The 27,182-nt window shown below is 37.3% G+C and overlaps 1 protein-coding gene across 1 annotated transcript in view; it reads left to right on the top strand.

The window, feature by feature from the left end:
- The window catches only part of b4galnt4b (beta-1,4-N-acetyl-galactosaminyl transferase 4b), a 117,717-nt gene that overhangs the window by 3,758 nt on the left and 86,777 nt on the right, over nt 1-27,182 (top strand). The window contains exon 3 of the mRNA XM_082161845.1: nt 20,137-20,249. Coding sequence (XP_082017971.1) covers nt 20,137-20,249 — 113 coding nt within the window. The remainder of the gene's footprint in view (nt 1-20,136; nt 20,250-27,182) is intronic.

Raw genomic sequence — 27,182 nt, 5'->3', positions numbered from 1 at the left:
ATCTTAAAGCACATGCTACAGGTTTACCCAGTATAGTTTGTGATCATTGAAAAGTACTTTTATGTGGCACTTGACACATGCTACAAATAAGGAATGTAATTTATTTTATTCATGAATTTCAGTTGAAACAAAATTAAACCCAAGTAAAACGAAGTGAAGTTCTTCAACCCTGGTCCATAAAAGAGAATTTATGAAATATGATGGACTACATAACCTAAATGTAAAATTGTATAGATGTAATTTCCACATGCTGTTCGTTACCTCAATTAAAATTCAGGAAATGAATCAGAATTTAAAAAGCATTCTCAATTCAGTTCTGAATGGCGTACAACCATGCTTATGACTGGCTGATTACCATTGCGCAGAGTACAGTACATCCACGATCATCCACAAGCACTGCCATTGTGTTTCTCTGCTTGGTGTTTGAATGTCCATGCAACCAGCAATGCTTTGGGATTATCAGTGTTCCTCGTCTGGGCAGCTTCAAGTATCAGCACATCACTTCATAGATCTGTCTGCAGCTTCTTTCTGCAAGAAGGAGCAGTTTGTTTACCACCCACTCGGTTAATTGGGAGGCAGTCGGCTGACATCCAAGGAGCCGTTCATGTGTCACCTACACCTGCTATGAAATTTGGACTGAGACTGACTGGTCATATACGTTCAGGTGTGAAGCCACTGGGCTGCACTCAGATTGGATAAGCCCATCTGTGCCAGGCTAATTTCCTTCTTCAGCAGGATATCACAGATATTAATGTATGAAATGAAACCACGAATGCTCAAAGTGTACACCTTTCCAAAGCATACAGTAATATGATAACTGTGGTCACAGATGAAGCTCTTATTGGACTTGCATCACTACTCTAATGTGTTACCTAGTCACTCTTCGAGAACTACTTGTGACCTGCACCATTATTTTAAAGTGAAAAAAAAAGTTTTTCACTTTAAAATAATGGCCAAGATCACTAGTAGTTCCTGCAGTTATATTCAAAGTAAAAAAAAGAAAAAAAGATTGATTCCGTCTCAGACACACGATAATGTTGTGATTAGTGATTAACTTATAATTCTTTATAATTTGTCATAGTTAATAGTTATTAATGAGGCTAATCTCATTCAATAATTATTGATTACAAATAAGGAACTATCTTAGTCCTATGTGATGAGGTTCAGAGTTCCCTCTCTCTCTCTCTCTCTCTCTCTCTCTCTCTCTCTCTCTCTCTCTCTCTCTCTCTCTCTCTCTCTCTCTCTCTCTCTCTCTCTCTCTCTCGCCACAGCCTAAATTTTATATTACTTACTGATTAGTTAAGCCTGTTTCCATAGTAGTAGCTAAAGTGTTAATGTAGTACTACTCATTTGTCCTGCATTACTTCCTGCATTACTTATTAATGACGGACCATTATTCTAAAGTGTTACCCAGCATGCATGTTTCATACACCCAAACATTATGTATTACATATAAAAGATGCTGGCACCTCAAACTCTCATTGGTATTCCTGGATGCAGCAGTGGCTCTGGCTCTTGGGCTGAAGATGTGCTCTGCATGGCCTGAGTCCAATAGTAGAGGAGCCATTATCATTCCTTATTCATGGCTCTTTTATTTAGGGACAGCCAACTATATGGGCGGTTGCAGGTTGCATGTACGTTTTTAACAAATGTTCTTTTATTTTGAGAAGTTTGCAGATTGCGTTACACAGTTTGGATCCTATACATTATTTCAAAATAATGTTTTTTGCAGCCTTTGTCTTATTAGTAATCTTTGCCAATATTGAAAATGTGTTTACCTTTCAAAAACTCATGTTAAACTCATGAGCAAAAGTCAGATTGGCAGTTGTTAATGTACTGAGCATAAATAATCTTTTATACAGGCAGTTTTGCAGTACGAAGGAAAGGAAAATCTTTATCCATATGCTAGGCTAACAGTACAGGTGCAAGTTCAGTTGATCTTTTGAAGATGGTGTGACATTTAGTCATGCTAACATTATTCATTTAATTGTAATAATCATCATTTAATTGTAATATTATTTCACAACATTACTGTTTATACAGTATTTCTGCTGATTTATTTAACAATGACACCCCTCTGCTGTGTGTTGCAATGGATCTGCTTTGGCTTTGGCTTTGTATGAAGCTATCTTTAGGTTTCGGACACTATTACAAATGGCTGTCCCCTCAAATAGTGCTCTATTTAAGGGTATGGAAGCAATTTCAGACAGCCTTGGAATTTGCAATCCATATTTTCACTGTCATACGGTATGGAGCGGTATTTCGTCTCTTTTGAAAGAGTACAGAATCTCCGGATCAAAAGACAGGTGAAGAGAAACAAGCGATAGAAGCATTGCTTATGCACAATGGATGCTTGTACATATCTAGCAGCAGAAGATCTTGTGTTGTTAAAAAGAAGTTCCAGACACAGAGTCTTTAGACGCTGCTTGGTTTTTCCCCACTAATACTGTATACTGTACTTCTTTGTTGAACTGTTGTATATGTTCACTCCTTAAGTAAACTATGAAACATACATCAATTACTAATCTATACTCAATTTAAAATATTCAATATATTCAGACATTTCTCTGTCTTTGTCATATGGAGGCACATCATCTATGTATGTGTTGAGAACAGCTATATATCTGGGCCCGTATTCATAAAGATTCTAAGAATCCTCTAAGAAAACTCTTAATTTAGCTTAAAAACTTTTACGTAGGAGTCTTAGCTTAAAAGCGATTCGGGACTGATCTGAGAGCAACTCTGAGTAAGGAAAAGACACAAACTTTCATCTTAGTAAGGAGGCGGGGTTGACCCCGTTGCTATGTATGACACAATCTTTTGAAGACTGTGATTGGTTGGTTGTCCAAAAAAAAAAAAAAAAAAAAAAAGAAAGATTTTAAGTATAGGGTCTATTCTAAAGGCCTCATTATACTTCTGCGTCGGACCTACGCCGGAGCCTATACGCCGTAGGCAACGTGTTGGTTTTAATTTATACTTCTGCGTCGTTGTCCGCGTTGACGCGCACCTAGGGATGTGAAACCCTGAGGGAGGGGTTCTGGCAGACAAATCACAGCGCTTGAGTCCGCGTAGAATTGACGCGTTGTTACATTTTTGGAGAGGTGCACATCAGGGTACGCCGAAGGGTACGCGGGCTACACACAGCCTACGACGCAGCTACGGCGGCAGTTCGACGCAAAAGTATAAATAGGCCTTAAAGGGATAGTTCACTTTGAAATTAATTTTTGGTATGTTTTAGCTTACCTCAAGGGCATCCAAGATGTAGGTGTCTTTTTTTCCGCAGTAGTTTCAATTTGGATATTTTTAGGTCAAACCGTTCTTGTCTGTCAGTCATATAATGCAGGTCTATGGTCACGGTCTCAAAACACAAGCACAGAGTCCAAATTAAAACAATTCCCCGTCGTCCAAACTAAACAATTCCCCATCGTAAGTACACATTGATGGCCTAAGACACGAAACGAGCGGTTCTGATCTGATCTGACGTGTACGCTGACTGGTGCATAGATATATAAACACTAGATGTCGCCTTGTCTATGGCAGTTCATTGGAACGAATGTCTTTAAGGCGACATCTAGTGTATATATCTATGCACCAGTCTGCGTACACGTCAGATCAGATCATTCGGACATGTCTGCGTATAAGAGGTAAAAACGATATAAATACTGTTCGTTTTCTCACACAAACCGCTCGTTTCGTGTCTTAGGCCATCAATGTGTACTTACGATGGGGAATTGTTTAATTTGGACGACGGGGAATTGTTTTAATTTGGACTCTGTGCTTGTGTTTTGAGACCGTGACCATAGACCTGCATTATATGACTGACAGACAAGAACGGTTTGACCTAAAAATATCAAAATTGAAACTACTGCGGAAAAAAAGACACCTACATCTTGGATGCCCTTGAGGTAAGCTAAAACATACCAAAAATTAATTTCAAAGTGAACTATCCCTTTAAGCCTTCACTTTGAAATTACATGCGTCATTACCTATTTGACTGTTCTCACACACACACACAAACACACACACACACACACACACACACACACACACACACACACACACACACACACACACACACACACACACACACACACACTATATATGTGTATATAAATCCTTTTTTTTTTTTTACCATGCTGTTAATTTCCTATAAGGTATTTGATTGGCTTAGAATGATAAAAATTGTTCCACTCTTTCCAATTACACTGATTGCTGGCATGTCTATTTAAGTGGTGGTTTGAATGTTGGTTTTAATGTATCAAACGTGGAATTTTCCCAGTTGCCAAATATCGTAATGTAGTGATTACTTTCATTTCTGGCGCTATGGCATATGCGCTGTGTCGGAGATGTTAGCGTGTCTCTGATAAGTCACAAACATGATCTCTGCATGATCTAATATATAGCTTCTTATTAACTCACTGTTATTCATTGTCTGCAACACATTTCTTCTCCTTCTTCGTCTTTCTGCCATTTTCTCCTCTGCTAAAGAAACTCTTAAGCCTCTTAAAAGTCCTCGTCCGTGCTCCTAACCTCTTTTAAGGGTTAAGATGCTTTCTGAATTACTTTTTTGTTTACTAGGATTTTTTCTTTAATTTAAGAGTAAACGGCCACATTTCTAAGAATGTTCTTAGAATTTTGTCACTAGGAGCTACTCTTTGCATTAAGATTCTTTATGAATACGGGCCCAGGTCTTCATAGAGCTTGTCTGCTAGCCTGCTGTCACATTTCTGTTGTTTGGACTTCCTCTGTGTTCATTGTTCAGTTTCTAGCCACTCATCCTTCATTAGTTCATTTGGTTCATCTGTATCTTGTTAGTTACTATGGTTATTTTCATTGAGTTCATTTGCCCCAGCTGTGTCTCGTTTCCCTGATCTGTTCTCTCTGTATTTAAGCCCTTTTTTTCCTCATTGTTGGTTGTCTTGCATTATATATTGTTATCAGTGATTTGTGGTTGTTTGTTTTCTGGTCTAAGTTTTGAATTAGAAATATCCTATTGTATCTTCTTTGCCGTGCGCTTGATCTTAACCACCTCACCCGTGACACCAGCTAGCTGACAATGGACAGAGATCTAGATGCTAAAGATTCATGTGTGGGTGGATGGAGGCACCCTCTGTAATGGATGTGTTCAACCTGCTGCTTTGAAGAAATCAAGAGTTTGCATTGTTGTAAGAGTGTTGTGGCAAATTGGTGCAGGTGTATTTTTACTCAATGCTGTTGAGTCTGTTGGACTTTCAATGTTAACACAAGTCTTCAATTTAACATCTTAAACAAATAGTTCTGTCTTTGAAGGATATGATTTAATTCATTTTAATGCTAGCATTTTAAACACATGTGGGGAAGAGAGTTATACAGAGTATAAGTCAGAGAGCTTGTATTTTCACTTGCTGGTAAATAGATGCTTGCAAACAGAAGTTTGACTGCGGAGGTAACCATAGCAACAATAAGCATGAGAGTTTTTTTATTTTATTTATTTCATTCTATATTAGGTGCACATCAATACTACTGGCTTAATACACATGCATTGTCATTATTTGTCATGGTCATCATGATGTAATCCCTTTTTTGTTTTGATAAAAAAGCTGGAATCTGTACTGAGACAAATTTAGCATGTGATTAACATTGACAAGTTGCACCTTAAATTTCTTACAAAGAAGTTGACTCGTCTGAAAGTCACTGCATAATTTGCATGCTTTCTTGTTTCACAATGAACACAATGCTTTCTTGTTTCATTTAAATATAATTCTGTGAAATGTCTTGAGAGTGTCATGTAAAATGCAAATTCCTACAGTAATATAAAGTTCAGATTCTGTTGCCGTTTTGCAAATATTACATGTTTAAAGCCCTTATGCTCAAATGAATTTGCTTTAGCTGTTAACACCCCTGTCCCCGATAGCCTCTTAAAAAGTTGTTACATTATCACATCTATTTTAATTAACTGAAGTACAGAGTATTTTGCATCTAGCATATTTAATTGGTCCCACAGAATCAATTCAGTTCAGGTAATGTTCACAGGTCTTTCTTTAATGTGCTATCTGTTCTTACGGACCTGCTGTCCTCCTTATCTACAGTATGTGAGTATTGTGGTATAAGAGAGTAAAGTTCTGTTTATTCTGGTTACCTTTTACTCCTTTATTTTCTTTTGGCCTAATGAAAGAAATCACTGGCTGCATGTGTGACTGATTTATATGATAAATCTTGTTGTTTTTGTATCAAAGCCTACAGCACTGAAAGCACTGAAATGATTCTTGTGGCTTTTTAGCTGTACTGTAGCTCCCAATGACTGTTACAAATCAGTGGATGAGGGACCGGGCAGTCTGTTTTCTCTGTAGGAGATCTGTCCCTTCATCCCTTTCATTTAATCTCCCTTTTTTTCTCTCAATGTGAAATGTAGTATCTCTCTCATTTGCCCAAACAAAGGAATCTAACATATGCATGTATTCATTTATAAATATTAATGTTCCTGGCGCTGTCTCCATTCTTCCAGAGCTCGGAGGCTCAACTAAAGGACTTTACTCAAGAAAGACACACTTTTAAACCTCCACACAGGATTATTTGTGATGAACTGGGTGAATGTTTGGTTATCCCCACACTACATGACTGGCATGAATTCATAATTGTCACAAAATATCATGGTTTTTATTCTGAGCTAATGATATTTTGGATCCCCTAACCTTAACCCTAAACCTAAACATAACACTCCACAGAAAACTTTCTGCGTTTTTACATTTTAGTATCATTCAGTATTATTTTGTAATAATTGCAGCAGTGGACAAATGAAGCTTACTTGACAACAACAGTTTCATTTCAATATTTTAACAAATAGAAAATAGCCTTAAATAATGTATAATTACCGTCAGTCCAGCACACATCAAGCTTTTTTGTATTTTTTACACACGATAAGCGTGTTCAACATGGACGCACAAACGATTGCTGTAACCAACAAAACCTGCTTGTAAAACTGAATTAACATACAGTTTATCTAAGGCAAAATTATTAAATATTGAGAATGCAACAGAGCGTATTATATTTTCTCCATATTTAACTCCAAACGATCGCCACTGATCGGAACCAGCTAATAATCACACATTTCGATGACGCAAAGGACATGCGCATGCTCACGCTGTGAGAGGCAAACATGCATTTAGGCATTTAGACAATATGGGGAAGAACTCGAATATGCACAGCATGCTGGGAAACTTGAACTTGCAGGACTTGGAGGCTTTTTGTCAAGAACAGCAAACAACTTCACTTCTCAGGACTAACCAGAGACCACAGGAATTCTCACTATTAACTAATTGCTTATTAGCATGCATATTACTAGGATATTGTCTATTTATAGCACTTATAAAGCACATTTAATGGCTTATTCTACATCCCTTAATCCTACCCAATACCTAAACTCAACAACTATTAATAAGCAGTAATTAGGAGTTTATTGTGGCAAAAGTTGTAGTTAATAGTGGGAATTGCCAAATTGGACCCAAATCTAAAGTGTGACCATTTTTATTTTTTGTCTTGTAGAATACATGTAAATATCTGTTAAGTCACATACAGTAGCTTGATCGGGGCATTACTAAATAAAAAATATTATATCCAACTTTATCTGCATACATACAGCACACTCACATAAAGCGATATATAATATATAGCAAATCTCAACTGCCTGATTTTTATTTAGTTGCTGAATGTAACCATATTGTCACCCAGCTCCCTATCTAAATTTGGATATATAAGAATGTCCAGCTTTATTTGCATACATACCATACTCAAGTATAGCCTACTCATTTAGTGCAATATATATGTATTGTCTTGACTTCTAGATTCTACAAAGAGCATGCACACTTATGAGCAGAACCATATGTGCCATTACTATTGTAGTATAGTGGTTTGCAGTGTTAAAAAACACATCATGCCACATGTTAATTTGTGTGTTAGTGGCCAATCTCTCTGTTGGTCATTAGTCTCAATGGGACAGACTGGTGGAATGCAATTCCCTCAGATGTTGTAGCGGCAGCTGGCACACAGATGTTAGAGTCGCCGTCAGGCTCTGCGGGTAAAGGGCAGAGAAAGGCTATAGGCACACCTGCCTTATATGTGTGTGTGTGTGTGTGTGTGTGTGTGTGTGTGTGTGTGTGTGTGTGTGTGTGTGTGTGTGTGTGTGCCCTTCTTGAAAGTGCAGGTGCATTGCAATATGAATGAATGCATTACATAAATTATTTTGTTATCTGAAAGTCAGCATGAAATGGAAGTTTCTTCCCTGTTGTGATGTACAGTATATTCGAGTGAAACGGCTTCTCGAACAATAACAAATGTAGGGTGGGGCTTGATTTTGTCCATCTGGAATTGATTGGATCATTGAATTATTGTGGTTTGCTATTGCTATGACATCATGTGAGTGACAGGTTGTCCTTTTGAATTGTCAATTTTTTATTTCATGGTGACTTTAACATGAGTCAATCAAGGGAAGCTTGTTACACATTGACTAATTGCTCATAAGGTGGCTGCGCTCTGTTGAATTTAGAGGCTAATGATAGTTTCCCCCTTAACCGTAATTATATCCCGACATCACTCCTTTAGCACTGTTTTTGGTATGAAAATAAATATGTTAGTGAAATGCCACTTATTATTTTAAGTACATTTGACACTTCATTTGAATAAACCATATCAGACTTTAATCTCCGTTCTTATCAATTGTCTCACACCTCAAACACACAAGGAATCATTAAATCATACCTAGCACCCTGCTGCACTAAGCTAGATTGATCTTTTTATAGAGTCTGTATTGTTAAAGACCTGTCTTATGTGAGCGGGTGGCATGATGTAGGTGCGCTGTGTGCTGTCACTTCATCAGATAGACACGGATCAGACAGACCGATCTCAGCGCAGACAGCAAGTGTCAAAACCTGTCTGGAAGAATATGTTCTGCATCCCTAGCTGGATTTTCTTCATTGCCCTACAATCGATTATCCATATTTGATACGAATGTATCTCTACATATCATGTGTTGCTCTTGAGGACTATTTTTAGTAATGCATATTTGAAGACATTTTTTTACTAAAAAACAGTCTCTCTAAGTACATTAAAAATGATTTTAGCCACACATTGTGCTTTAGTGGGGAGTCTGGTATGCTTAGCTCATGCTCTGTCATCAGTGAAGCTAAATTGACTTTCATTTGGGAAAAAATCAGAAGAGGTAATCAGTAGAGTGTGTGGAAAATTCTCAGTGGTAGAAAAAAAAATGCAATTATCTGCCCAGATTCCAGTTTCTTGCACACAATAATGAAGGTTATTGTTTGGAGTCTAATGAAACTGTTTACTCATTGTAGAAGCTTTGAAACTTGACCAGATTACACTGTCAATTTGGTTTTATTTGTATAAAGATTAATGAGGGATATTGCCTTGGTATTTGACTTCTTCATACTGTACAGTATATGAACTAATTATAGTTAGTTGAATTGCAGCTCATTAATATTTAAATACACAAGTCTTTCTCATTAATGCACAAGACAGTTTATGCTGAAACATCTAAATCGTTTACAAGTGCAAGGTAGGCCTAATTGAAATGGGCATTTGAGGACCTGAGGGTGACCTCTGCATTGCTGATACTCTTTTGTACAATTGCAGAATATAATAATTTTTGCTGTGGCAAATCTGTAATTCTTCAGTAGGACGCCTTGCTGCATACGCTGCAGAGATAGATTAGTTTTCAATTACCTGTGTGTAGTGAAGCTTAAAAGCTGGACTGGCCTCTTCGTCATAGCTGTTAGGACTATTTAAAGCTCCACATATGAGATTTTGCTGATTCTGAATCTCTGAAGTGTCTGTAGAACTGCTGTGACAGACATAGGGTTTTTGGATGCAGGCATTTCAGTGGAGTATTTTGCAGCTTCAGAGTGCTGCCCTAATGTACTTCAGATTCAGAGAGTCATGGAAGATATCATAGGGAAAGAAACACATATGCTTCTGCAGAGGTCAATACTAATTATAAACATTTGCATTCATGATTAATTTACTGTTGCAATTAGCAAAACGTCAGTGTGTTCAATCTTACAGTTTTGCAAGATTTAAAATTAAAATGCATTTATTTTTGAATGCATATGAGATTTATGTGGGATCGTGTGTGTGTGTGTGTGTGTGTGTGTGTGTGTGTGTAGGTTTGGCTATAGTTGTTGTGAGGGCCAAATATCTGCACTTAAATAGTGAAATATTATGGCAATCGACCAGTGAAGACATTTTACTAGTCCTCATTAGGTAAAAAGTCTTATAAATAAATGTATATATATTTATTACACAGCTCTGTGTAATACTTGATTCTGATTGGTCAATCATGGCATCCAGCAGCAGTATGTTATTCCCGGATAACAACCAGTGAAAACGGTTAACATAGGCTCATCCGGGTAACTGAAGTCAGCGCTATACGATTGCTAGGCACTGTGCAAAATACAGCAAAAACATTTTAATAGTATTACAATTGAATATCTATTTTAATATATTTTAAAATGCTGTATATTCCTGTGATGGCAAAGCTGAATTTTCAGTCTTCAGTGTCGCACTATCCTGCAGAAATAATTCTGATATGCTGATTTGGTGCTCAAGATATTATTATCAATGTTAAAAACAATTGTGCTGTTTTTTGTGGAAACCATGATAAAATAAAAATAAAAAGATTTAAATTCAAAATAACAGCATTTATTTGAAATGGAAATCTATTGTAACATAAATTTCTTTACTGTCACTTTTGATCAATTTACCACATCATTGCTGAATAAAAGTATTAATTTCTTTCAACAACAAAAAAATCCCCAACGAAATACATATTTATAGTTGTATATTCACTATATATATATATATATATATATATATATATATATATATATATATACACATACATATAACAACCCTAAATTCATACCACATTTTTATGATTATACTGTAAGGTTTTTCTGATTTAGTTTGCATATAAATTATGTTTTGTCAGATTCAGGCATGAAGACGTGAATGCTCACACCACTGCTGATTGCTCTTCTGCCTCCGCTGTGAAAGCCCACTGTGCAGGGAAGGACGACTGGTTGTGTGTGTGGGTTTCATGATGCAGAAGATAAAATGCCTGCCAAAACTCAATTGTCTAGTTTCCTGTCCTGCAGCTATAGACACTTTTTTACCCTTTCGACAACAGCACCGCTCCCAAGCCCCTCCATCTGAACAAATATAACTTTACCAGATGCATCTTAAGCCTCGCCTCAGACCAGACTGTTCAGCTGATGGCAACTCTCCATTTCAAATCTTTTTAATTCAGTTTAATCCGTGACGGCAAACTCATACTCACAGACTCTGAGGAGAGCTCACTTACGTAAACAGACAAAAAGATCAACAGCTCCAGTCACATAAATAAATCAATGATTTGCTTTTATGTCCAAGGTCAAAACTAAGATCAGTACAAACGTCCCTTTTAATGTTTCTTCACTCCCCACCTTTGTGTTTTTTTGTGTAAAAAGCTGGTAATTTTTTTTCTGCTTGACAAATCATGCCTTCCCATCAGCCATCTGTCCTGATAAATGAAGCATTATTGATGGCAACATGCTGCATTTTTATGTTCCTCTGTGAATCAGTGCGCATAAGAGTCAAGTAAGAAATTACCATGACAGTCATATCAGGGGACAAGGGCATGAAATAGATCAAGGTGAAATATTTCTTATTAAATGTCTTATCTTCACCAGCTGTGCTGATATTAGATATTCTGTCAGATGACTTGGACTAAAGGGATCTCAGATGGTTTGTTTTTTTCCCTCAAAGACGCTTCTAGTTTTTCCATTAAAGCACATGTATGAGCACTCCCAGTGGAAAATGTTATTGCTCAGAGGCTTTTCTAGCTTCAGATACTCAATAGAGTCTCAGTTATGTGTTATTTATGTATCAACTGTTTATTATATAACACCTATAAAATTAATTGGGAAGTATAAATACAAATTCTGACATAGCCTACTGTAGTATAGAATTAATGTGGAGAGCATAGCAACGATTATTTGGCTTTGGGAGAATTTGATGACAGATGTTTGAATTAATTTTAAATCATTGGAATCTGATTGCAGACTTTGGTGTCTTGGCAAATATGTGCAAATTTTTTGACATTGTTAATATATCTTTTGTAGGGAATCTTTTTCTCAGGAGAAACATAACAGAATGCAATTTAATATAATTGTTGTTTCTGAGAAACAGTTCTTACAGATATTAAAGAGAAATGTGTGTGTGTGTGTGTGTGTGTGTGTGTGTGTGTGTGTGTGTGTGTGTGTGTGCGCGCGTGCGTGCGTGCGTGTGTGTGTGTGCTCATATAGGCCTAATGACTTTTTCTCCAATAACAGTCATATTTTACTAAAACAATTTTCACTGGCTTTATTCACACCGTCTCTTATTAACCTATTCTTCACATTTCTGGTTCCTCTGACATTGACAATATGGTGGCTTGCAGACCACATCATTGGTCAGGACCTTTTTTAAAAGCAAGATTTAAATGCAAGATGAGGCTTCCCTGAGCTTGTGTAACTGTTATTTTCTTTAGGACAAATCAATGTCATATAGGGAACACTCAGGTAAAGCTTAACCTCTACTGGTGGACAAATTAGACTAATACATCTAATTTTTTTTTCTGGACATCTACCTAAAATAGAAGAAAATTTATAGAACAGATAAATATAACTTCTCAACAAAAAAAGTGACCCAGTGACACAACTTGGGGTAAGTTGTGTCATTGGGGAATTGAAAAATGTACATTTAAAATACAAATATGAACATAAAATTATTTGTTTAATGCATTTTAATGAGCCACTAGCACAACTTGCCCTCAGTCTGATAAACTTTACTGAAAGGTACCTTTTTGTGAAAAAAATTGTATTTAATAATTTAGAAGAAGAAGAAGAAGTTGTTTTATTTATATAGCGCCTTTCCGTAGCTTAAGGTCACTTTACATTGTTCATTACAAAACATTTACACACCCGCACACACATTACAATCACATAAGGACACATATAGTTACATTATCCCAAATACATGTTAAATAGATATGTTTTTAGCTGAGTCTTGAATGTAGCCACAGATGATGAGATATTACGAAGTATAAGGGGGTAGTGAATTCCATAATTTAGGAGCATTAACACTAAATGACCTTTCATCTACAGTAGACAACCGGACAATAAACCAAGCTCAGCTGATCTAAGGGACTGGGCAGGGCGGTAAGAGTAAAGTAGATCAGACAGATATGGAGGTGCAAGACCATTTAATGCCTTAAATGTTAGAAGTAATACCTTAAAGTGAATATGTGATGGCACGGGTAGCCAGTGAAGGTCATGTAGCAGAGGAGTAATGTGAGCAGAACGCCTGGTGGAGGTGAGAACTCTTGCTACTGAGTTTTGAACATACTGTAATCTTGCAATACGTTTTTTTGGGCAGTCCAAGAAATAGAGCATTGCGATAATCCAGACGTGATGTGATTCTTGCATGAATTAAGGTTTCAGCATCAGCTAACGTGGGAGAAGATCGAAGACGTGCAATATTACGAAGATGGAAAAAAGAGTTTTTAACAAGAGAAGAAATATGAGAGCCAAAAGATAGAGTTGAGTCGATTAAGAATTGGTGTCTTAATCGACTCAACTCTATCTTTTGGCTCTCATATTTCTTCTCTTGTTAAAAACTCTTTTTCCCATCTTCGTAATATTGCACGTTACGAATAGACGACGAAGGCTTAACATGAACTCCATCAATATCAAAGGACAGGTCCATCCTTTTGACTGAGGTAGCAGAGCCAATCACATCCAATGCTTGATATCCCTGATACATGCAGTGAGTGAGTCAGGCAGGGATGGCCTATCGGAGCTGGTGGTAAGATAAATTTGAATGTCATCAGCATAGCAATGAAATTGAAGTCCATGCTTGCGTATGATGTCACCAAGTGGATATACTGTATATAGATGATAAACAATAGTGGGCCAAGAACTGAACCTTGAGGAACACCCTTTGTAAGCGAAGCAGTGGCAGATCTATACCCTTGTATGTTGATATACTGTAGTGCTTTCTGTCGCTAATGTAAGAAATGAGCCAGGAAAGAGCGATATCAGAAAGCCGAGAGATCAGTATTTCTTGGCAAACTGCGTAAAATGCAGTGCTTAGATGAAGAAGCATCAATATGTTTATTAATCCTGAATCCACGGACAAAATAATGTCGTTAACCACCCGAAGAAGAGCAGTTTCCGTGCTATGAGATGGGCGAAATCCTGACTGAAAAGGTTCAAAAAGACCATTAACATCTAAATATGATCGCAATTGCAAAGCCACAACCTTTTCAAGGATTTTGCTTAAGATTGTAAAATTAGATATTGGCCTAAAATGGTCCATATTTAGATGGTCAAGACCTGTTTGTTTTTTTTACGAATGGGAGTCACCGCAGCCATTTTTAATTCTGCTGCGACAATGGCGGAAGCCAAACTACAGTTTATCATATGTGTTACGAAGGGTGCATAGGTCTAGGATCAAGCCGGCAGGATGTGGAATTAGACTTCACAATTAGATCACTTATGGCAGCAGGAGTAGTCAGAGTAAAAGCAGAGAGAGAGTTTGTTGAGTGAGCTAAATTAGATAACATCAAATGATTTATTCATCATTTGAGTCACTTGTATGAGGGTTGTCTTTGGTGATGGATTCAGTGATTGAATTCAGTTTGTCTGAAAATAATTCGGAAAAGCTATTCACAAGCACCCCAGAGCCCAAAATAACATGTTGTGGTGGATTAGTGAGTTTGTTAACCATAGCAAAGAGTGATTTGGGCCTGCACGTGGAATTCCTAATGGTAGAGGAGAAATAAGAGGATCTTGCATCGTTGGGGGCTGTACGGTAGTTGAGCAAATGTTTTTTTAAAAGCCAGAGAGTGCACAATGAATCCAGTTTTCCTGTATAGTCTTTCTAGGCGGCGACACTCAGTTTTCATCGTTCGAAGTTAAGGAGTGAACCATGGTGAGGCACGAGTAGATGGAACCAGTCTAGTTTTAACAGGAGCATGCCTCGCAAGTATTTGAGAAAAAGCATTATTGTAAATACAGCAGATTTCTGACGGACAGTTAGATAGTAAACATTCTGACAAGGTTGAAGCCCTTATTGAAACAGAGAAAAAAGATGGATTCACAGAATTTATTTTACGATAGGTGAGCATTTTCTTCAGTGGTGATATAGATATGTACATATGTACATATGATGTACATATGAGATATGTTCAGATGTACATATGAGATCCAGTATACAGTATGACCCCTGGAGTGAGTAGCAAAAGTTACATGTTAAGTTGAAACAGTCCAGCACAGACATCAATTCTTTGCATTGTGCAGTGTTTTCATGTTTATTAAAATCACCAAGCAAAATAACAGATTAATGACTACCACAGACAAAGAGTAAGTAACTCACTAATCTTAGAGAAAAAGTCAGAGGGAAATTTTGGAGGTCGGTGAATTAAGATTACAGCCAGTGACGTTTGGCCAGTCATTTTCAGCACTATGTATTCAAATGCTGCAACATCATGAAACTCGATCTTGGATATTTTAATAGTCTCACGGCAAAGCCAGCCCTCCACCTCTTTGATGAAGACGTGGTTAAGAGAAATAGATATACCCAGGTGGTGTTAAAAGGTTCAAGTTGAAAAGGTCATTAGGCACCTGCCAGGTTTCCATCAAAAGTGTCCAGGTTTGTGTCAATTATTATGTCTTTCAACACTGATGCTTTATCAGTTAAAGAGCAAGTGTTCAACAGCGCACATCATAAGTCTGAAGATGCGCGTCTGCAGGTTCCGAGGTCAGGATTAAAACGCAATGATCTTAGATTTCCAAAGTTGATCAGTCGATTTTCCTGCTGTGTTTTACCCGAAGCACCGGTGCTGGTACAGACAACCGGAATATTATTTGAAGACGAGCAGTGATATATCCAAAGTTTATTCTGCGAACGGTGTATGTAGCGAGGTCGGCATAAAAGTATCCGGAGCCATGCGGAAAGATCCTTTTAATGTTCTGAGTTGAGCAGCAGAAAATTGTAAAGCCATCTCGGGAAAAGTAATTTGATTAACGTCATCCAAAAACAGCACAAAAAGACCAAAAAACAAAACCTGCAAGTGGATACGCAATGACATGACCAGTGATGACCAATTTTGACCCACACAACATTTTATCGGTTTAACTACGTTAGCCAGAACCGTATCGGATCCAGAATCCACAAAATCCACAGAAGGGAAGGCTACCCAACCATACCAAGGATTGCCAACGGAGGTTCAGTTACAAAGCGTAGCGTGCAAAAAATACCATAAAAGTGCACCTATGTCACAGATTATAATTGTCTGAAGAATTGTCTGCGGCACAGGCGTGCGTGAAATATGGCAATGCGACGTAGCATCTCGTTCCCATCTCAGGGAATCGGGTTACATACGTAACCCTGAGGCCTTCACTTTTTAAGGTAACTCAACACTGTTCATAGTGTTGACACTATGGGAACATTAATACCAACAAATGTCTGACCAGCAAGGTTAACAAATCCTGTGGCCTACTGAATGGATTAACCCAGGAGGACTTGAGAGTCTGTGGTCGAATCCATGTCCAAACTTTAAAGCCTTATGAATAACTGCAGAAAGGACCAGCCTGCTGCAACCCAAACCTATTACATGTAGGCGTCTTAAAAGAGGCCATAGTCCTAGAGTGGACTCTCTGATGCCTAGAGGCAACACCATTCCACACGCCTCATAGTCAAGATGAGCACGCAGGCAGGTAAACACATTTTTCAACTAAATGTGTCAAAACAGTAACAGTTCTTTACTTTACTTGTGGAGGATCCATCTTTCCATTCTTCACAGCCAGTCTGCAGTTAAACTTATTTAGGTTTCACAACCTTAAGAACACAAAACTTGCTTCATCTCGGTACGGATATGACTGATAGACTTAAGTTCATATTAATACAATCGCTCTGACGGATTCAGTGATTCATTCAGTGAATGATACGTCAAACTGATCCAGTCAGGTAATTCCTGAGTTGAATGTTTTTGAATTATTGATTAAAAGAACCAGCTCATAAGACTTTGTTCATGAATCATATGAACTGGTTCTGCTGTATGGAGCTTTTGTGTGCAGCCCACAATGATAAATCAACAGAAAGGTGTGTTTTCTTGATATTACTTTATGATAAATAGTCTTTTTCTGTGATCACATTTGATTCAAACTGAAAGCTCAAACCGGGTAAAATATAATTTATTTTGCTGTGGCGCTGGATGAGAAAACCAAAATATTTGTTTTTAGACGTACATTGTAGTACCATGTAAATACCATAGTACGTGATGTTTCTGAAAGTTTAAATAGCTTTTTGTGCCTATATTTGTCAACACAAAGAGTAGCATTAGTTCTGGCAGGTCATGTCAGTCATGCTCGCGTCAGCTTACTCTCAACTGATTCACATGGATACGACACCTATCATAGCATCCCTATATATAACGTCCATTCAGTATTATCAGCAGCTTTATCGCGTTGCTCAGGAGCTAATAACCCTCCTCCATTGCCATCTCCTCTCTCGTCCACAATCAGGACCTGGCCTTCTGATATTCCTCTTCAAATCAAACTGTTATTTATCTTGATTCATGTTGTCGCTTTAAATTATTGTCATTAAGAACATTAAAGCTCCAATATGTAATATTTTTCACCACAAGAGGGCGCAGTTTCCAACAATAACAAAGGCGAAGCTTGATGACGCTATGAAGGAGGTGACGATGGGAGATGTCGTTTTTAATGCGTTTTCACCATCTAGCGATGTATCTAAATGGAATTAATGAATCATGATCACGGATGAGGTAATTTATTCGTTTTTGTATTACCTGTATGTCTGATCGTATTATTTTAAGTCATCATAATTAATGAACTGCAAGGAACGTGAAATGTTATGCTATATTATTACAGGCATGTGGTGTAACTCATATCTATTAAAATCATCTTTACTGTAACTATTACGTTACTTGTACAATAAAAAAAATTTGATTTGCTTACCTGTCTATCAATACACTCGCGAGAGCAGAGTCTCTGTCAAGTCCAAGATTGTTGCGCAGCTCTCTCCATCTCGAAAACGCCTGGCCGATATTTATCCGGGTTTTATTCCTCCGTTTGTCACACAGTCTGCATGTATCCGAATATGGACGCTTTCGTTTTGTTGGCACTTCAATACTCGCCAAAGAGTAATCGTGATCCATAACAGCTATAACCATACAGTCTATGGCTATAACGCTATTTCCACCACATCGCATTTGACCATGTGATGTTCCGGTGTGGTGGAATATCACATGGTCCACACCAGAAAAAAAGGATAGTGCGGACATTGCGTCACTGAGAGGCGACATTTCTTTTCCGGGACGGACAGTTATTTAAAATCGGAATTTCTCTGAAATAAAAAATCTTTGGAGACTTTTGAGGTATTGTAAGTACACAACTGGAGGAAATATATCACACTGTGCAAGTTATTTTCGGAAATGTTATTACAAAATTGTTACATATTGGACCTTTAATGATATGCAATACATTTATGCTGGTTCTGTTCTGTGTATTCTGTTCTTGCCCAGAATCGAACCATACAGCCAATCCAAACTGTATGCTAATTGTTAATCATCTTTGACGATAGTAGTCCTGACAGAATCACCGTTTTTGTAGATACTCACATAAAACCGTTTTTTATCATTAGTTTCATAAGCCTTTTATAATCAGCTGTCAGTCTTCAGATTCTCTCTGACTCTGTCTCACTCTCTCTCTCTTATGTCTGTAGTTCATCTCAATCTGAAAGTATGTTTGGAGGAGTAGGACAGGTGTTATTCTGGTGAGCCCTCTTAAAGAGTCATCAGTTCTGATTCTCCCCAGGATGTGTTTGCCTTGATTAAAAACTGCTCTCCAGGAGAAGACAAAGCCTCTCTGAATGCTAAGAGTGTTCTTGAGAATTCAAAGATAGCAGACAGTAGCTAGAAACTTGTGTTCATTCACACATATTTTAATACTGTAATGTCTGAAAAAAAGTTTGCATTACTCTTTCTGCTGTATTTGATGTATTTCATTTACATCCTAAATATTCAGAGAGTGATGAACTCACTCATGCAAGATTTAATGATTTTTTTAAATATCGTTTTTTAGCTGAACTCTGTTTGGAGATGGATACTCTCGTCGCAAAGGCCTATATTTTTAAAAAGCCTTGTTCACTTCTGAGAGAGATTGAATTTTTGAATAGTAAGACCCAGATGCATATAAAATGATTTTATATGTGTTTTGATGAAAGTACAATGAGAAAATATACAATATTATTGTGATTCTGGCTAGTAGACATGCTGCTCTCTCTAAATAGGTGGTCATATTGACGGGGCAAATAGTCATTATTAGACCTACATTGATCCTAACTCTTCTTTCACTAGCAATTAATGTTTTTATTGGGATAGCAATTGGAGTTAATTCTGTTGTTAACTATTCTGTCTGCTCAGGTGCATCCTTGAATACAACAACGGACAACAGATTCATTGCTTAATTGTCTCTCAAGCATCCCTCAAACTACAGACCTTCTGATCATCATCTCACTTTTGTGACCTTCATTCCACTACCACTGCATGGTATGGATATGTCATGTTTCTGACAATGAGAAGAAACCAAATGACTTCTTCACTTGATGGTCCATATTCATGCTGCATTGGCTTTGCAGCATCCCCATCAACACTAACACTGACAACCTTTCAGGCTTTTCAGGCTTCAACTTGTGAAACCACCCATTAGTCACATGAAAAGAAATGGAAGAAATTAGGAAAAAGGGGATATTTTATCTGTCTTCCATCTGCCAGCCTGTTATCTTGTTAGAGCCAGATGCAGTGGGAGAAGCACCCTGCTCCTTGGATGATAAAATGGCATCCAGTCCCCCAATTTTCCTCTGCTTTCTTTTTCCTTAGTACCTTATCATTTCACCTGATTTTCTTACTTTTCCATGTCTCTCTTTCTCTCTCATTTTCTTTTTAAATTCCTTAAAACTTGTATTTTTAATTAAATACATTTCTTTCTCTAATAACTGTGTTTTTTAAATGAAGATTTCACTAAATTGTGTTTCTCCCCACAGATATGGAGAAGCAGGCAGACGGGATAGGGTCCAGTCATAAGAAACACCTATCCTCATCTCTCATACCCTTTGAGCATGACGATGCTGCTGACAGTCAGGAGGAGGGCTGGGGGGTGAGTGAGCCATGTTTTGTATCATAATCAACACTCTGTTCACTATCAAGTAGTAAGGTGAAAGTAGTTACTTTTGGCTTTGATGTGTTAGTTATACAGTATGTGATGTTTGGTATGCTATGCTAAATATGATTTTTTAAAGTTTTTATGTACTGTTTAGTGGGTGTTATGTATATACGCATCGGGATTTTGCCATGCTTAAATAAAAAGCTCTCTAAATGAGGGTTTTTACTAATTCCATGCCAGTGGATTGTTGACATCCATGCATAATACAATATCTCTCTCTCTCTCTCTCTGTGGCCCTGTGGGGAGCCAGGCATGTAACTGGCTCAAGGGATGAGTCTCATTAAAAATAACAGTACTTTCATACCAGCACGATACATTTAGATTTTTTTTTTTTTTTTTTGGTTCTTGTATAAGTCCCCATAAAATCAGAAGCTAGTGAGCTCCAAAACAATGTCAAAATTCACGTTTAGAAGATACATGCATTCAAAATTTACAGTCTCATTCTAGCACCAATACGGATCAATATTTTTGATTAAACAGACATCATTCTGCACTTCAGCCACTCCCCAGCTATCAGGGAACATTCTCAGAATTTTGGCTATTAACACACTGGGCAAGGTTTTCTCAAAGTTATGAACAAACGTTCTTCAAGTAACATTAATAGAACATTCGTTCAAAGTTATTTGGTCTTTAATAATGTTCTCAAAACATTAGCACAAAATCATTATTTATACATCAATTATGGAACTTTTTTTCCTTATATGTTTTAATTGGACGTTCGTCTAACAGCTTTAAAATGTTACTGCTTGTTTCAGAATGTTCAGAGAACATTCAAAAGTAACATTCCTATAATTTTTTGGAAAATGTAATGTTCCCTTAAGGTTCACATCACCAAGAAAAAACCAGGGGCGTAGCCATCATTTCAAAAGTGAGGGGGACAGAATGTCAAGTGTAATACCAGTTTTTTTCAGACATTTGTTGACAGGTTTTTGCTTAATTGGCTTAATATGCTATTTATTTTTAAAGCAATAAAACAGAAAGAAAGAAAGATGTTCAGTACTTTATATTGCACATGCAGGGTTTTTCCTGGCTCAAAACTAGGCGGAGGTGGCAAAATCCTGATCATGTATTTTAATAATAAGATAATTAAATTAGTATTTTTCATAGATATAGCCTACTGTGTTTGTGGGTGGAGCTCGGTACCTCTAGGGGGGTCCGGGGGCATGCCCCCCTGGAAGAAAATTTGTACATTTTAAAGATAAATTCATTAATCTGGTGCATTTTGAGTCACCTGAATCTGCTGTTAAAAATAAATAATCCACCCGCCAACCGCCCAAACCTATGATATTTGATCATCACATTACAATTATTCAAATTCTCAGTGTTAAGCATGATAATATGGTAAAATGTCACACTGAAGTAGGCTGCTTTAAAAATAACATTTATTTAAAATAAAAGTTCTTCTTTTGGCAAAATTGCATTTCCTATAGACTAAACAGAGGCTCCCTTCAAACTTAAATTGTCAATGTTTCATTACATCACTGTTGGAAAACACTCTTATCATAAAACGTTTTTTACCTTTATAAAGGGCATTTGTTCCTTAATTTTATTAAATGTAGCCTATGCTCCATCTTTAATTTCAAATTGAAACAGCGAAACTGTTACCGTCAGTGTATTATTATCAACTATAGGCTATCAATCGCCACTTAACATTAAATTAAATTAAATCAGAATCATCCTTGCATTATCTGTGATTCCCTATTTATTATTAATATTATTAATATAATACTATTTATTATCTATCTATCTATCTATCTATCTATCTATCTATCTATCTGACTGTCTATCTGTCTGTCTGTTTGTCTGTCTGTCTTACTAAACTAAAACTTTCCAATTGAAAACCTTCAAACTTCAAGCTTTTAAAACTACTTCAAACTTTCTAGTTAGGCTTTTTCAAGAGAACTTAAAGTTTGTCATCATGTACACCAGTGGTGTCAACAATAATCGATTCGGCGATGCATCGCAATGCGGGGCATGCACGATTCAGCATCGATGCGGCAAAGTGCCATAATCGATTATGTCACTGTTTTAGGGGTGTAACGGTACGTGTATTCGTATTAAACCGTTCGGTACAAGGCACGCATTTTCAAACCGAACGGTTATTTCAAATGTAAGCGCGTCGCGAGCGCGCTCATAATGTAGACGCTGGCGCGACCACAACATCAAATGGCAAACGCAATGTAAGCGGAACGAAACTGAGCTACTCGTGACGGACTGTTTATCAGTTTGGACCAAAGCAGCGCGAGCAGATCTAATACTACACAGCGCTAAGAGATCCAGTAAAGAAAGCATTTGAACTCGCCACTAAATTAATAATATCGCTGCAAGATCTAGTGAGAAACATTCACATTTCACCGTTATTAACAGATCAAACAGCGCTGACGTGGAAACCAGGAAGAAACATTGTGACATGAATGAACTATCCAGTGTCCACAGATCAGCAACATTCGCCATGGATTTACTGTAGTAACACTAACTGCAACCATGGAAGTTTGGCAGGAATAGTAGGCTATAATGCTTTCAAGTAACGGTATGTCGGATTTATTTCGACATTATGAATAACATTGCTGCCCTCAAATGTGAATCTGAATTAAAATAAACATTTGTTTATAAGCACAAAATATTACATTTCATTTTTTCCAAGGAGCTGTTTTGTTTTATATGCTCATACGAAGAGTCAATTATAGCTCCATCATTGCTCAAAGTAAAAAATATCATACTTTATGATGTTAGTTTTAATAAATAAAAAATTTAAATCAAGGAAATTTCTCTGGCATTTCTTTCTTTTTGCTGTATCGAAAACGTACCGAATCGTGACACAAGTGTATCGTATTGAACCGAACCGTGAAATTTGTGAACCGTTACACCCCTACACTGTTTATTTTCTGGCCTCGAGTTGGACAATAAAGTTGAAATTTAATTTCAAATGGTTCTCAAGCAGAGAGAAGAGAAACATTTCTCATTCAAAGCACTGAAAGCAGTGATTTATGTTTTCTTTTTCAGGTTTGAAAATGCCATATCCAATACCCTGTACCATTCAATTTAATTTTATTTAATGACATTTATGTCAAAGATACAGGAGAGTGATAATACACACATAGCAGCCAATAAAATCTGTTGTTCAATATCTGACTGCTTGTATTGCCTCATGACTGATGAAAAATGTGCCTTGTTGTGTGCAGTAGAATTTTGATGCATCGCGATGCATCGTAGAATCGAATTGTATCGAATCGTTACCTGGTGAATCGTAATCGAATCGAATTGTGAGGGCAGTGCCAATGCACACCCCTAATGTACACATGTTACAACGCTGCCTGATTCAAGCAGGCTGTTAATGCATGGAAATACAAATTCAGCATTAACAATCACCATGTTTATTCTAATTTGAAGGGCTTTGATAACATCTGTGAAAATAAAAGACATTACGGATAAAAAAAAATTTGAAAATAAGTGCACGTTTGTGCGGGTAGTGAATATTTTCAATTTACAACAAAACTGGTTAATTATTCAACAAGAGAAATAGGCAGAGTTATTCATCACTGTGCAACACAATTCGGATACCACATGATAACTTACTTACAGTGCTTGACTTTTTTGTGAAAAAGGAGTGAAGAGTTTTTTGCCGCTTTGAACTCATTGCGACCTCTATGAAAAAATGGATAGGGTGCGGGTGCGAGCATGGGCGTGTCGTGATGCACGAGTGACTGATTACCATGGAAACGTGAAAGTCACGATAGACTTTCTTGACTCTTTGGATTTTAAATCTCGATGTAGGCTATACACACCCGCGAAAACCTCAGCTTGTCGTGGACACACTGCCCTATGAAAAAGTGCGGGGGACGAATTTACATTTTATAAAAAGTGGGGGGGGGGACACGTCCCCCGCGTAATCCCTGCCCATGTGTCACACCCTCTGGAGGTGTGTGAGCCAATAAGAAGTGTTTTCCTTTGGAGGGAAATTTCTTTACGACCCATTATTCAAGCAGGACTTTGAACATGTAATTTGATTGGATGTTTAACACAAGAATCTTTAAGATGCTTATAATACTAATGCGTCACAAAGTTAGCAAAATGTAATGTAAATTAACAAATGGGGGACGAAGATTGGAGTTTATAGAGACTAAACATGCCTCACATATGATTTTGGTAAACCATAGTATGCAACAAAGTCTGAAACATTAATCCCAAAAGTTTACAAGAATACAAAGGCCAAACCACATAAAAGGAAAATCATTAGATGGGAAAATTAGATACATGTTTACACATTTCTCAAGTGTTTATACTGTATATAGAATATATAGGATTAACAGGGTTTATTTCTCTTCCTCAGTAAGAATTAAGTGAGCGTCACAGCCCTCTGCAAATTCCTTTTTGGGGTCGTAAAAGGTCTTATCAATCTTAATGATCCTGTAATAGGAAACCGGGTTCCACCTGTGTGTTAGCTTCATTTGGGATGTTAGTTTTGGTGGAAGTTTCATAAACCTTTGTTGGGAGAGTGAGTTTGCTGGATTATTCATTAAATAAATGAATAATTTGTGTGTGTCTAATTGGTCCAGACGCTACAGTCCACACACTCCAAAGACACATTTATATGCAAACACCATATAAAAGTGAATTTTGCATCCGATGTCCCCTTTAAGTGAAAATTTCCTTTAATGGCAATGTTAGCAAAACATTCTTAGAATATATTTTTGTTAGCTGGGTCATCAGATTTTCTTTTCAATCAAGACTAGAATCTGAAGCTCCCACCCCCCTACACTATAAAAGACTAAAATCGGTCACTTGCTCACACATTTACTATTTTCGATTTTCGATTATATTTCTATATATAGAGGATAGTGAACTTTCCAGACAGTGTAAATATGCTTTCCATTGAAGCAGTTGTTGTCTTGTTTTGTGTCAGTGTGCTTCTGGTTCGTACCCAGAAATGTACTCATCTAAATGTTGTATTTATACAAAGTTCTGGCATGAAAATCTAGATGGTGCAGCATAGCAAATCTATTCCACCAAGACCAAACATACAACATTGTCATACCCATTTCCATGCCAATCACTCTGGGAGTTGTCATGACAGAGATATTGTTACGAACCGCTCTGAGACCCGAGGGTAGAGGATCCAAATGCAGCTTTATTAAGGGTAATCCAGAGGCGTAATCTAGTGTACAGGCAAAAGGTCAAAACACAGGTAGGCAGTCCAAACAAACCAACAAAGAAACAAACAAAACAGGCAGGGACCAGAGGCAAAAGAGTAATCCAGGGAACAGGGCAAGAAATCCAAATAAACCAAAGGGCAAGAAATCCAAATAAACCAAAGGGCAAGAAACCAGGGAAAACACTCGGAATTGCAGTGTAACACTTAAACAAGACTTCACGGTGAGTGAATGAATGAACATGGTATAAATAGACAGACTAACAGGATGAGACAGGTGAATGCAATCAGTGAATGAGGTACAGGTGAATGTGATCAGTGATAAGTGATGATGAGTCCAGGCAGTGAGTTATGGGAAATGTAGTTTGTGAGTGAAACATGATAGTCTGGTGTGGAGTGCCCTCTGGAGGCTTTCAAGGGCACTCCAGCTGGTTATCGTTACAGATATTATTATAATTAGAGAGGCTCAGTATTATAAACAGCAATGACGAGTAGATCAAACAACATCGCTGCTGCACATCAAGACTGAATTACAAGCATTTTAAACTACTATTAAAAAATAACTCCAAACTGACTAAACATTACTCTTTTGCTGAAGTAACAGTGTCATATTAAATCTAAAAAATGAATCTATTAGATTTTATTTGTGATTTAACTGTGGCTCTCAAATGTGGCTTTGTTGAACGGTGACATAAACAAACCACTACTGGTTAGGTTTTTTTGTAGAAAAGGACGAGCCCTTTGATATTGCTTTCCCAGACATCATTTTTCAATTGGAAAAAAACCCTGCTCATTAAAGGTATAGCAGAGGATGTTTTACTTCCTGGTGGGTAGTCTAAACTAGTGGTCCTCCTAATTGTCAATCATTCTGGTGAATCAATCAAACTTTTCAAAAAGTGGAGAGGGCGGGTCTTATCTAAAATTTGGAAAGATCCTCCGCTATACCTTTAAGTAAGGGTTTACAATGGGTTATGAGTTATATGTATTATAATGAACTCATGTAAAGGATGGCATTTTAAACCTTACAAAGCTCACTCATTCATATTTGAAGTCATATGGATTGGAGTTTCTAACTGTTTGTCAAACAATATGTGCTAGAATACGATTTGGACAAATGGACATGAAGGAATAAAGGAAGTGGTTGTTTGAAGTGGCTGTGAAGGTCTAACCTGATTTAAGAGCTCTGTGTATCTTTGTCAGCACTGAGATAATTTTAATCATAGTGAGGTTTTTATGAGCCCTGGAGTAAAAAAAGAACTACTCAGCCTTTTCTTTAACCCCACTTTGGCATAGGAAACGATGAATTATGTATTTTTTTCCTGCGTAGCATATATGCCCAGTTTGAACAAATCGTCCTCCAGCAACACTTGTGCCATCCTGCAGCATGGTTTTAGCTTAGTCTCTTAGCTGTCAGCTTACTGTCTGTCCCTGTAGCTTTGACATACTAACTACATGTGCTTGCCATGTTCACAGATGCACTTCTTTGTCAGGCAGAGAATGGCAACAAAGCTTCAGCAAGTCAACATTGAACAGTTTTAGCCTATGCTAATTTCAAAAATGCAATACTGAAGCGTAACTCCATATCTCGAAATATAATTCAGTGATATTTAGGCTGACTTACAAGGAGAAAAATGTGGGTGAAGCGTCTTGTATACACAGCAGCAGTAGGTGAATTTAAATCTGCCCATCTGGATGCCACCATTAGCTGCTCTGCCCGC

Source organism: Leuciscus leuciscus (assembly GCF_965113295.1).
Source record: "Leuciscus leuciscus genome assembly, chromosome: 2".
In the NCBI taxonomy this organism is placed as follows: Eukaryota; Metazoa; Chordata; class Actinopteri; order Cypriniformes; family Leuciscidae; genus Leuciscus; species Leuciscus leuciscus.
Note: the sequence above shows the minus strand (reverse complement) of the source record. Positions and strands in the feature narration are given on the sequence as shown.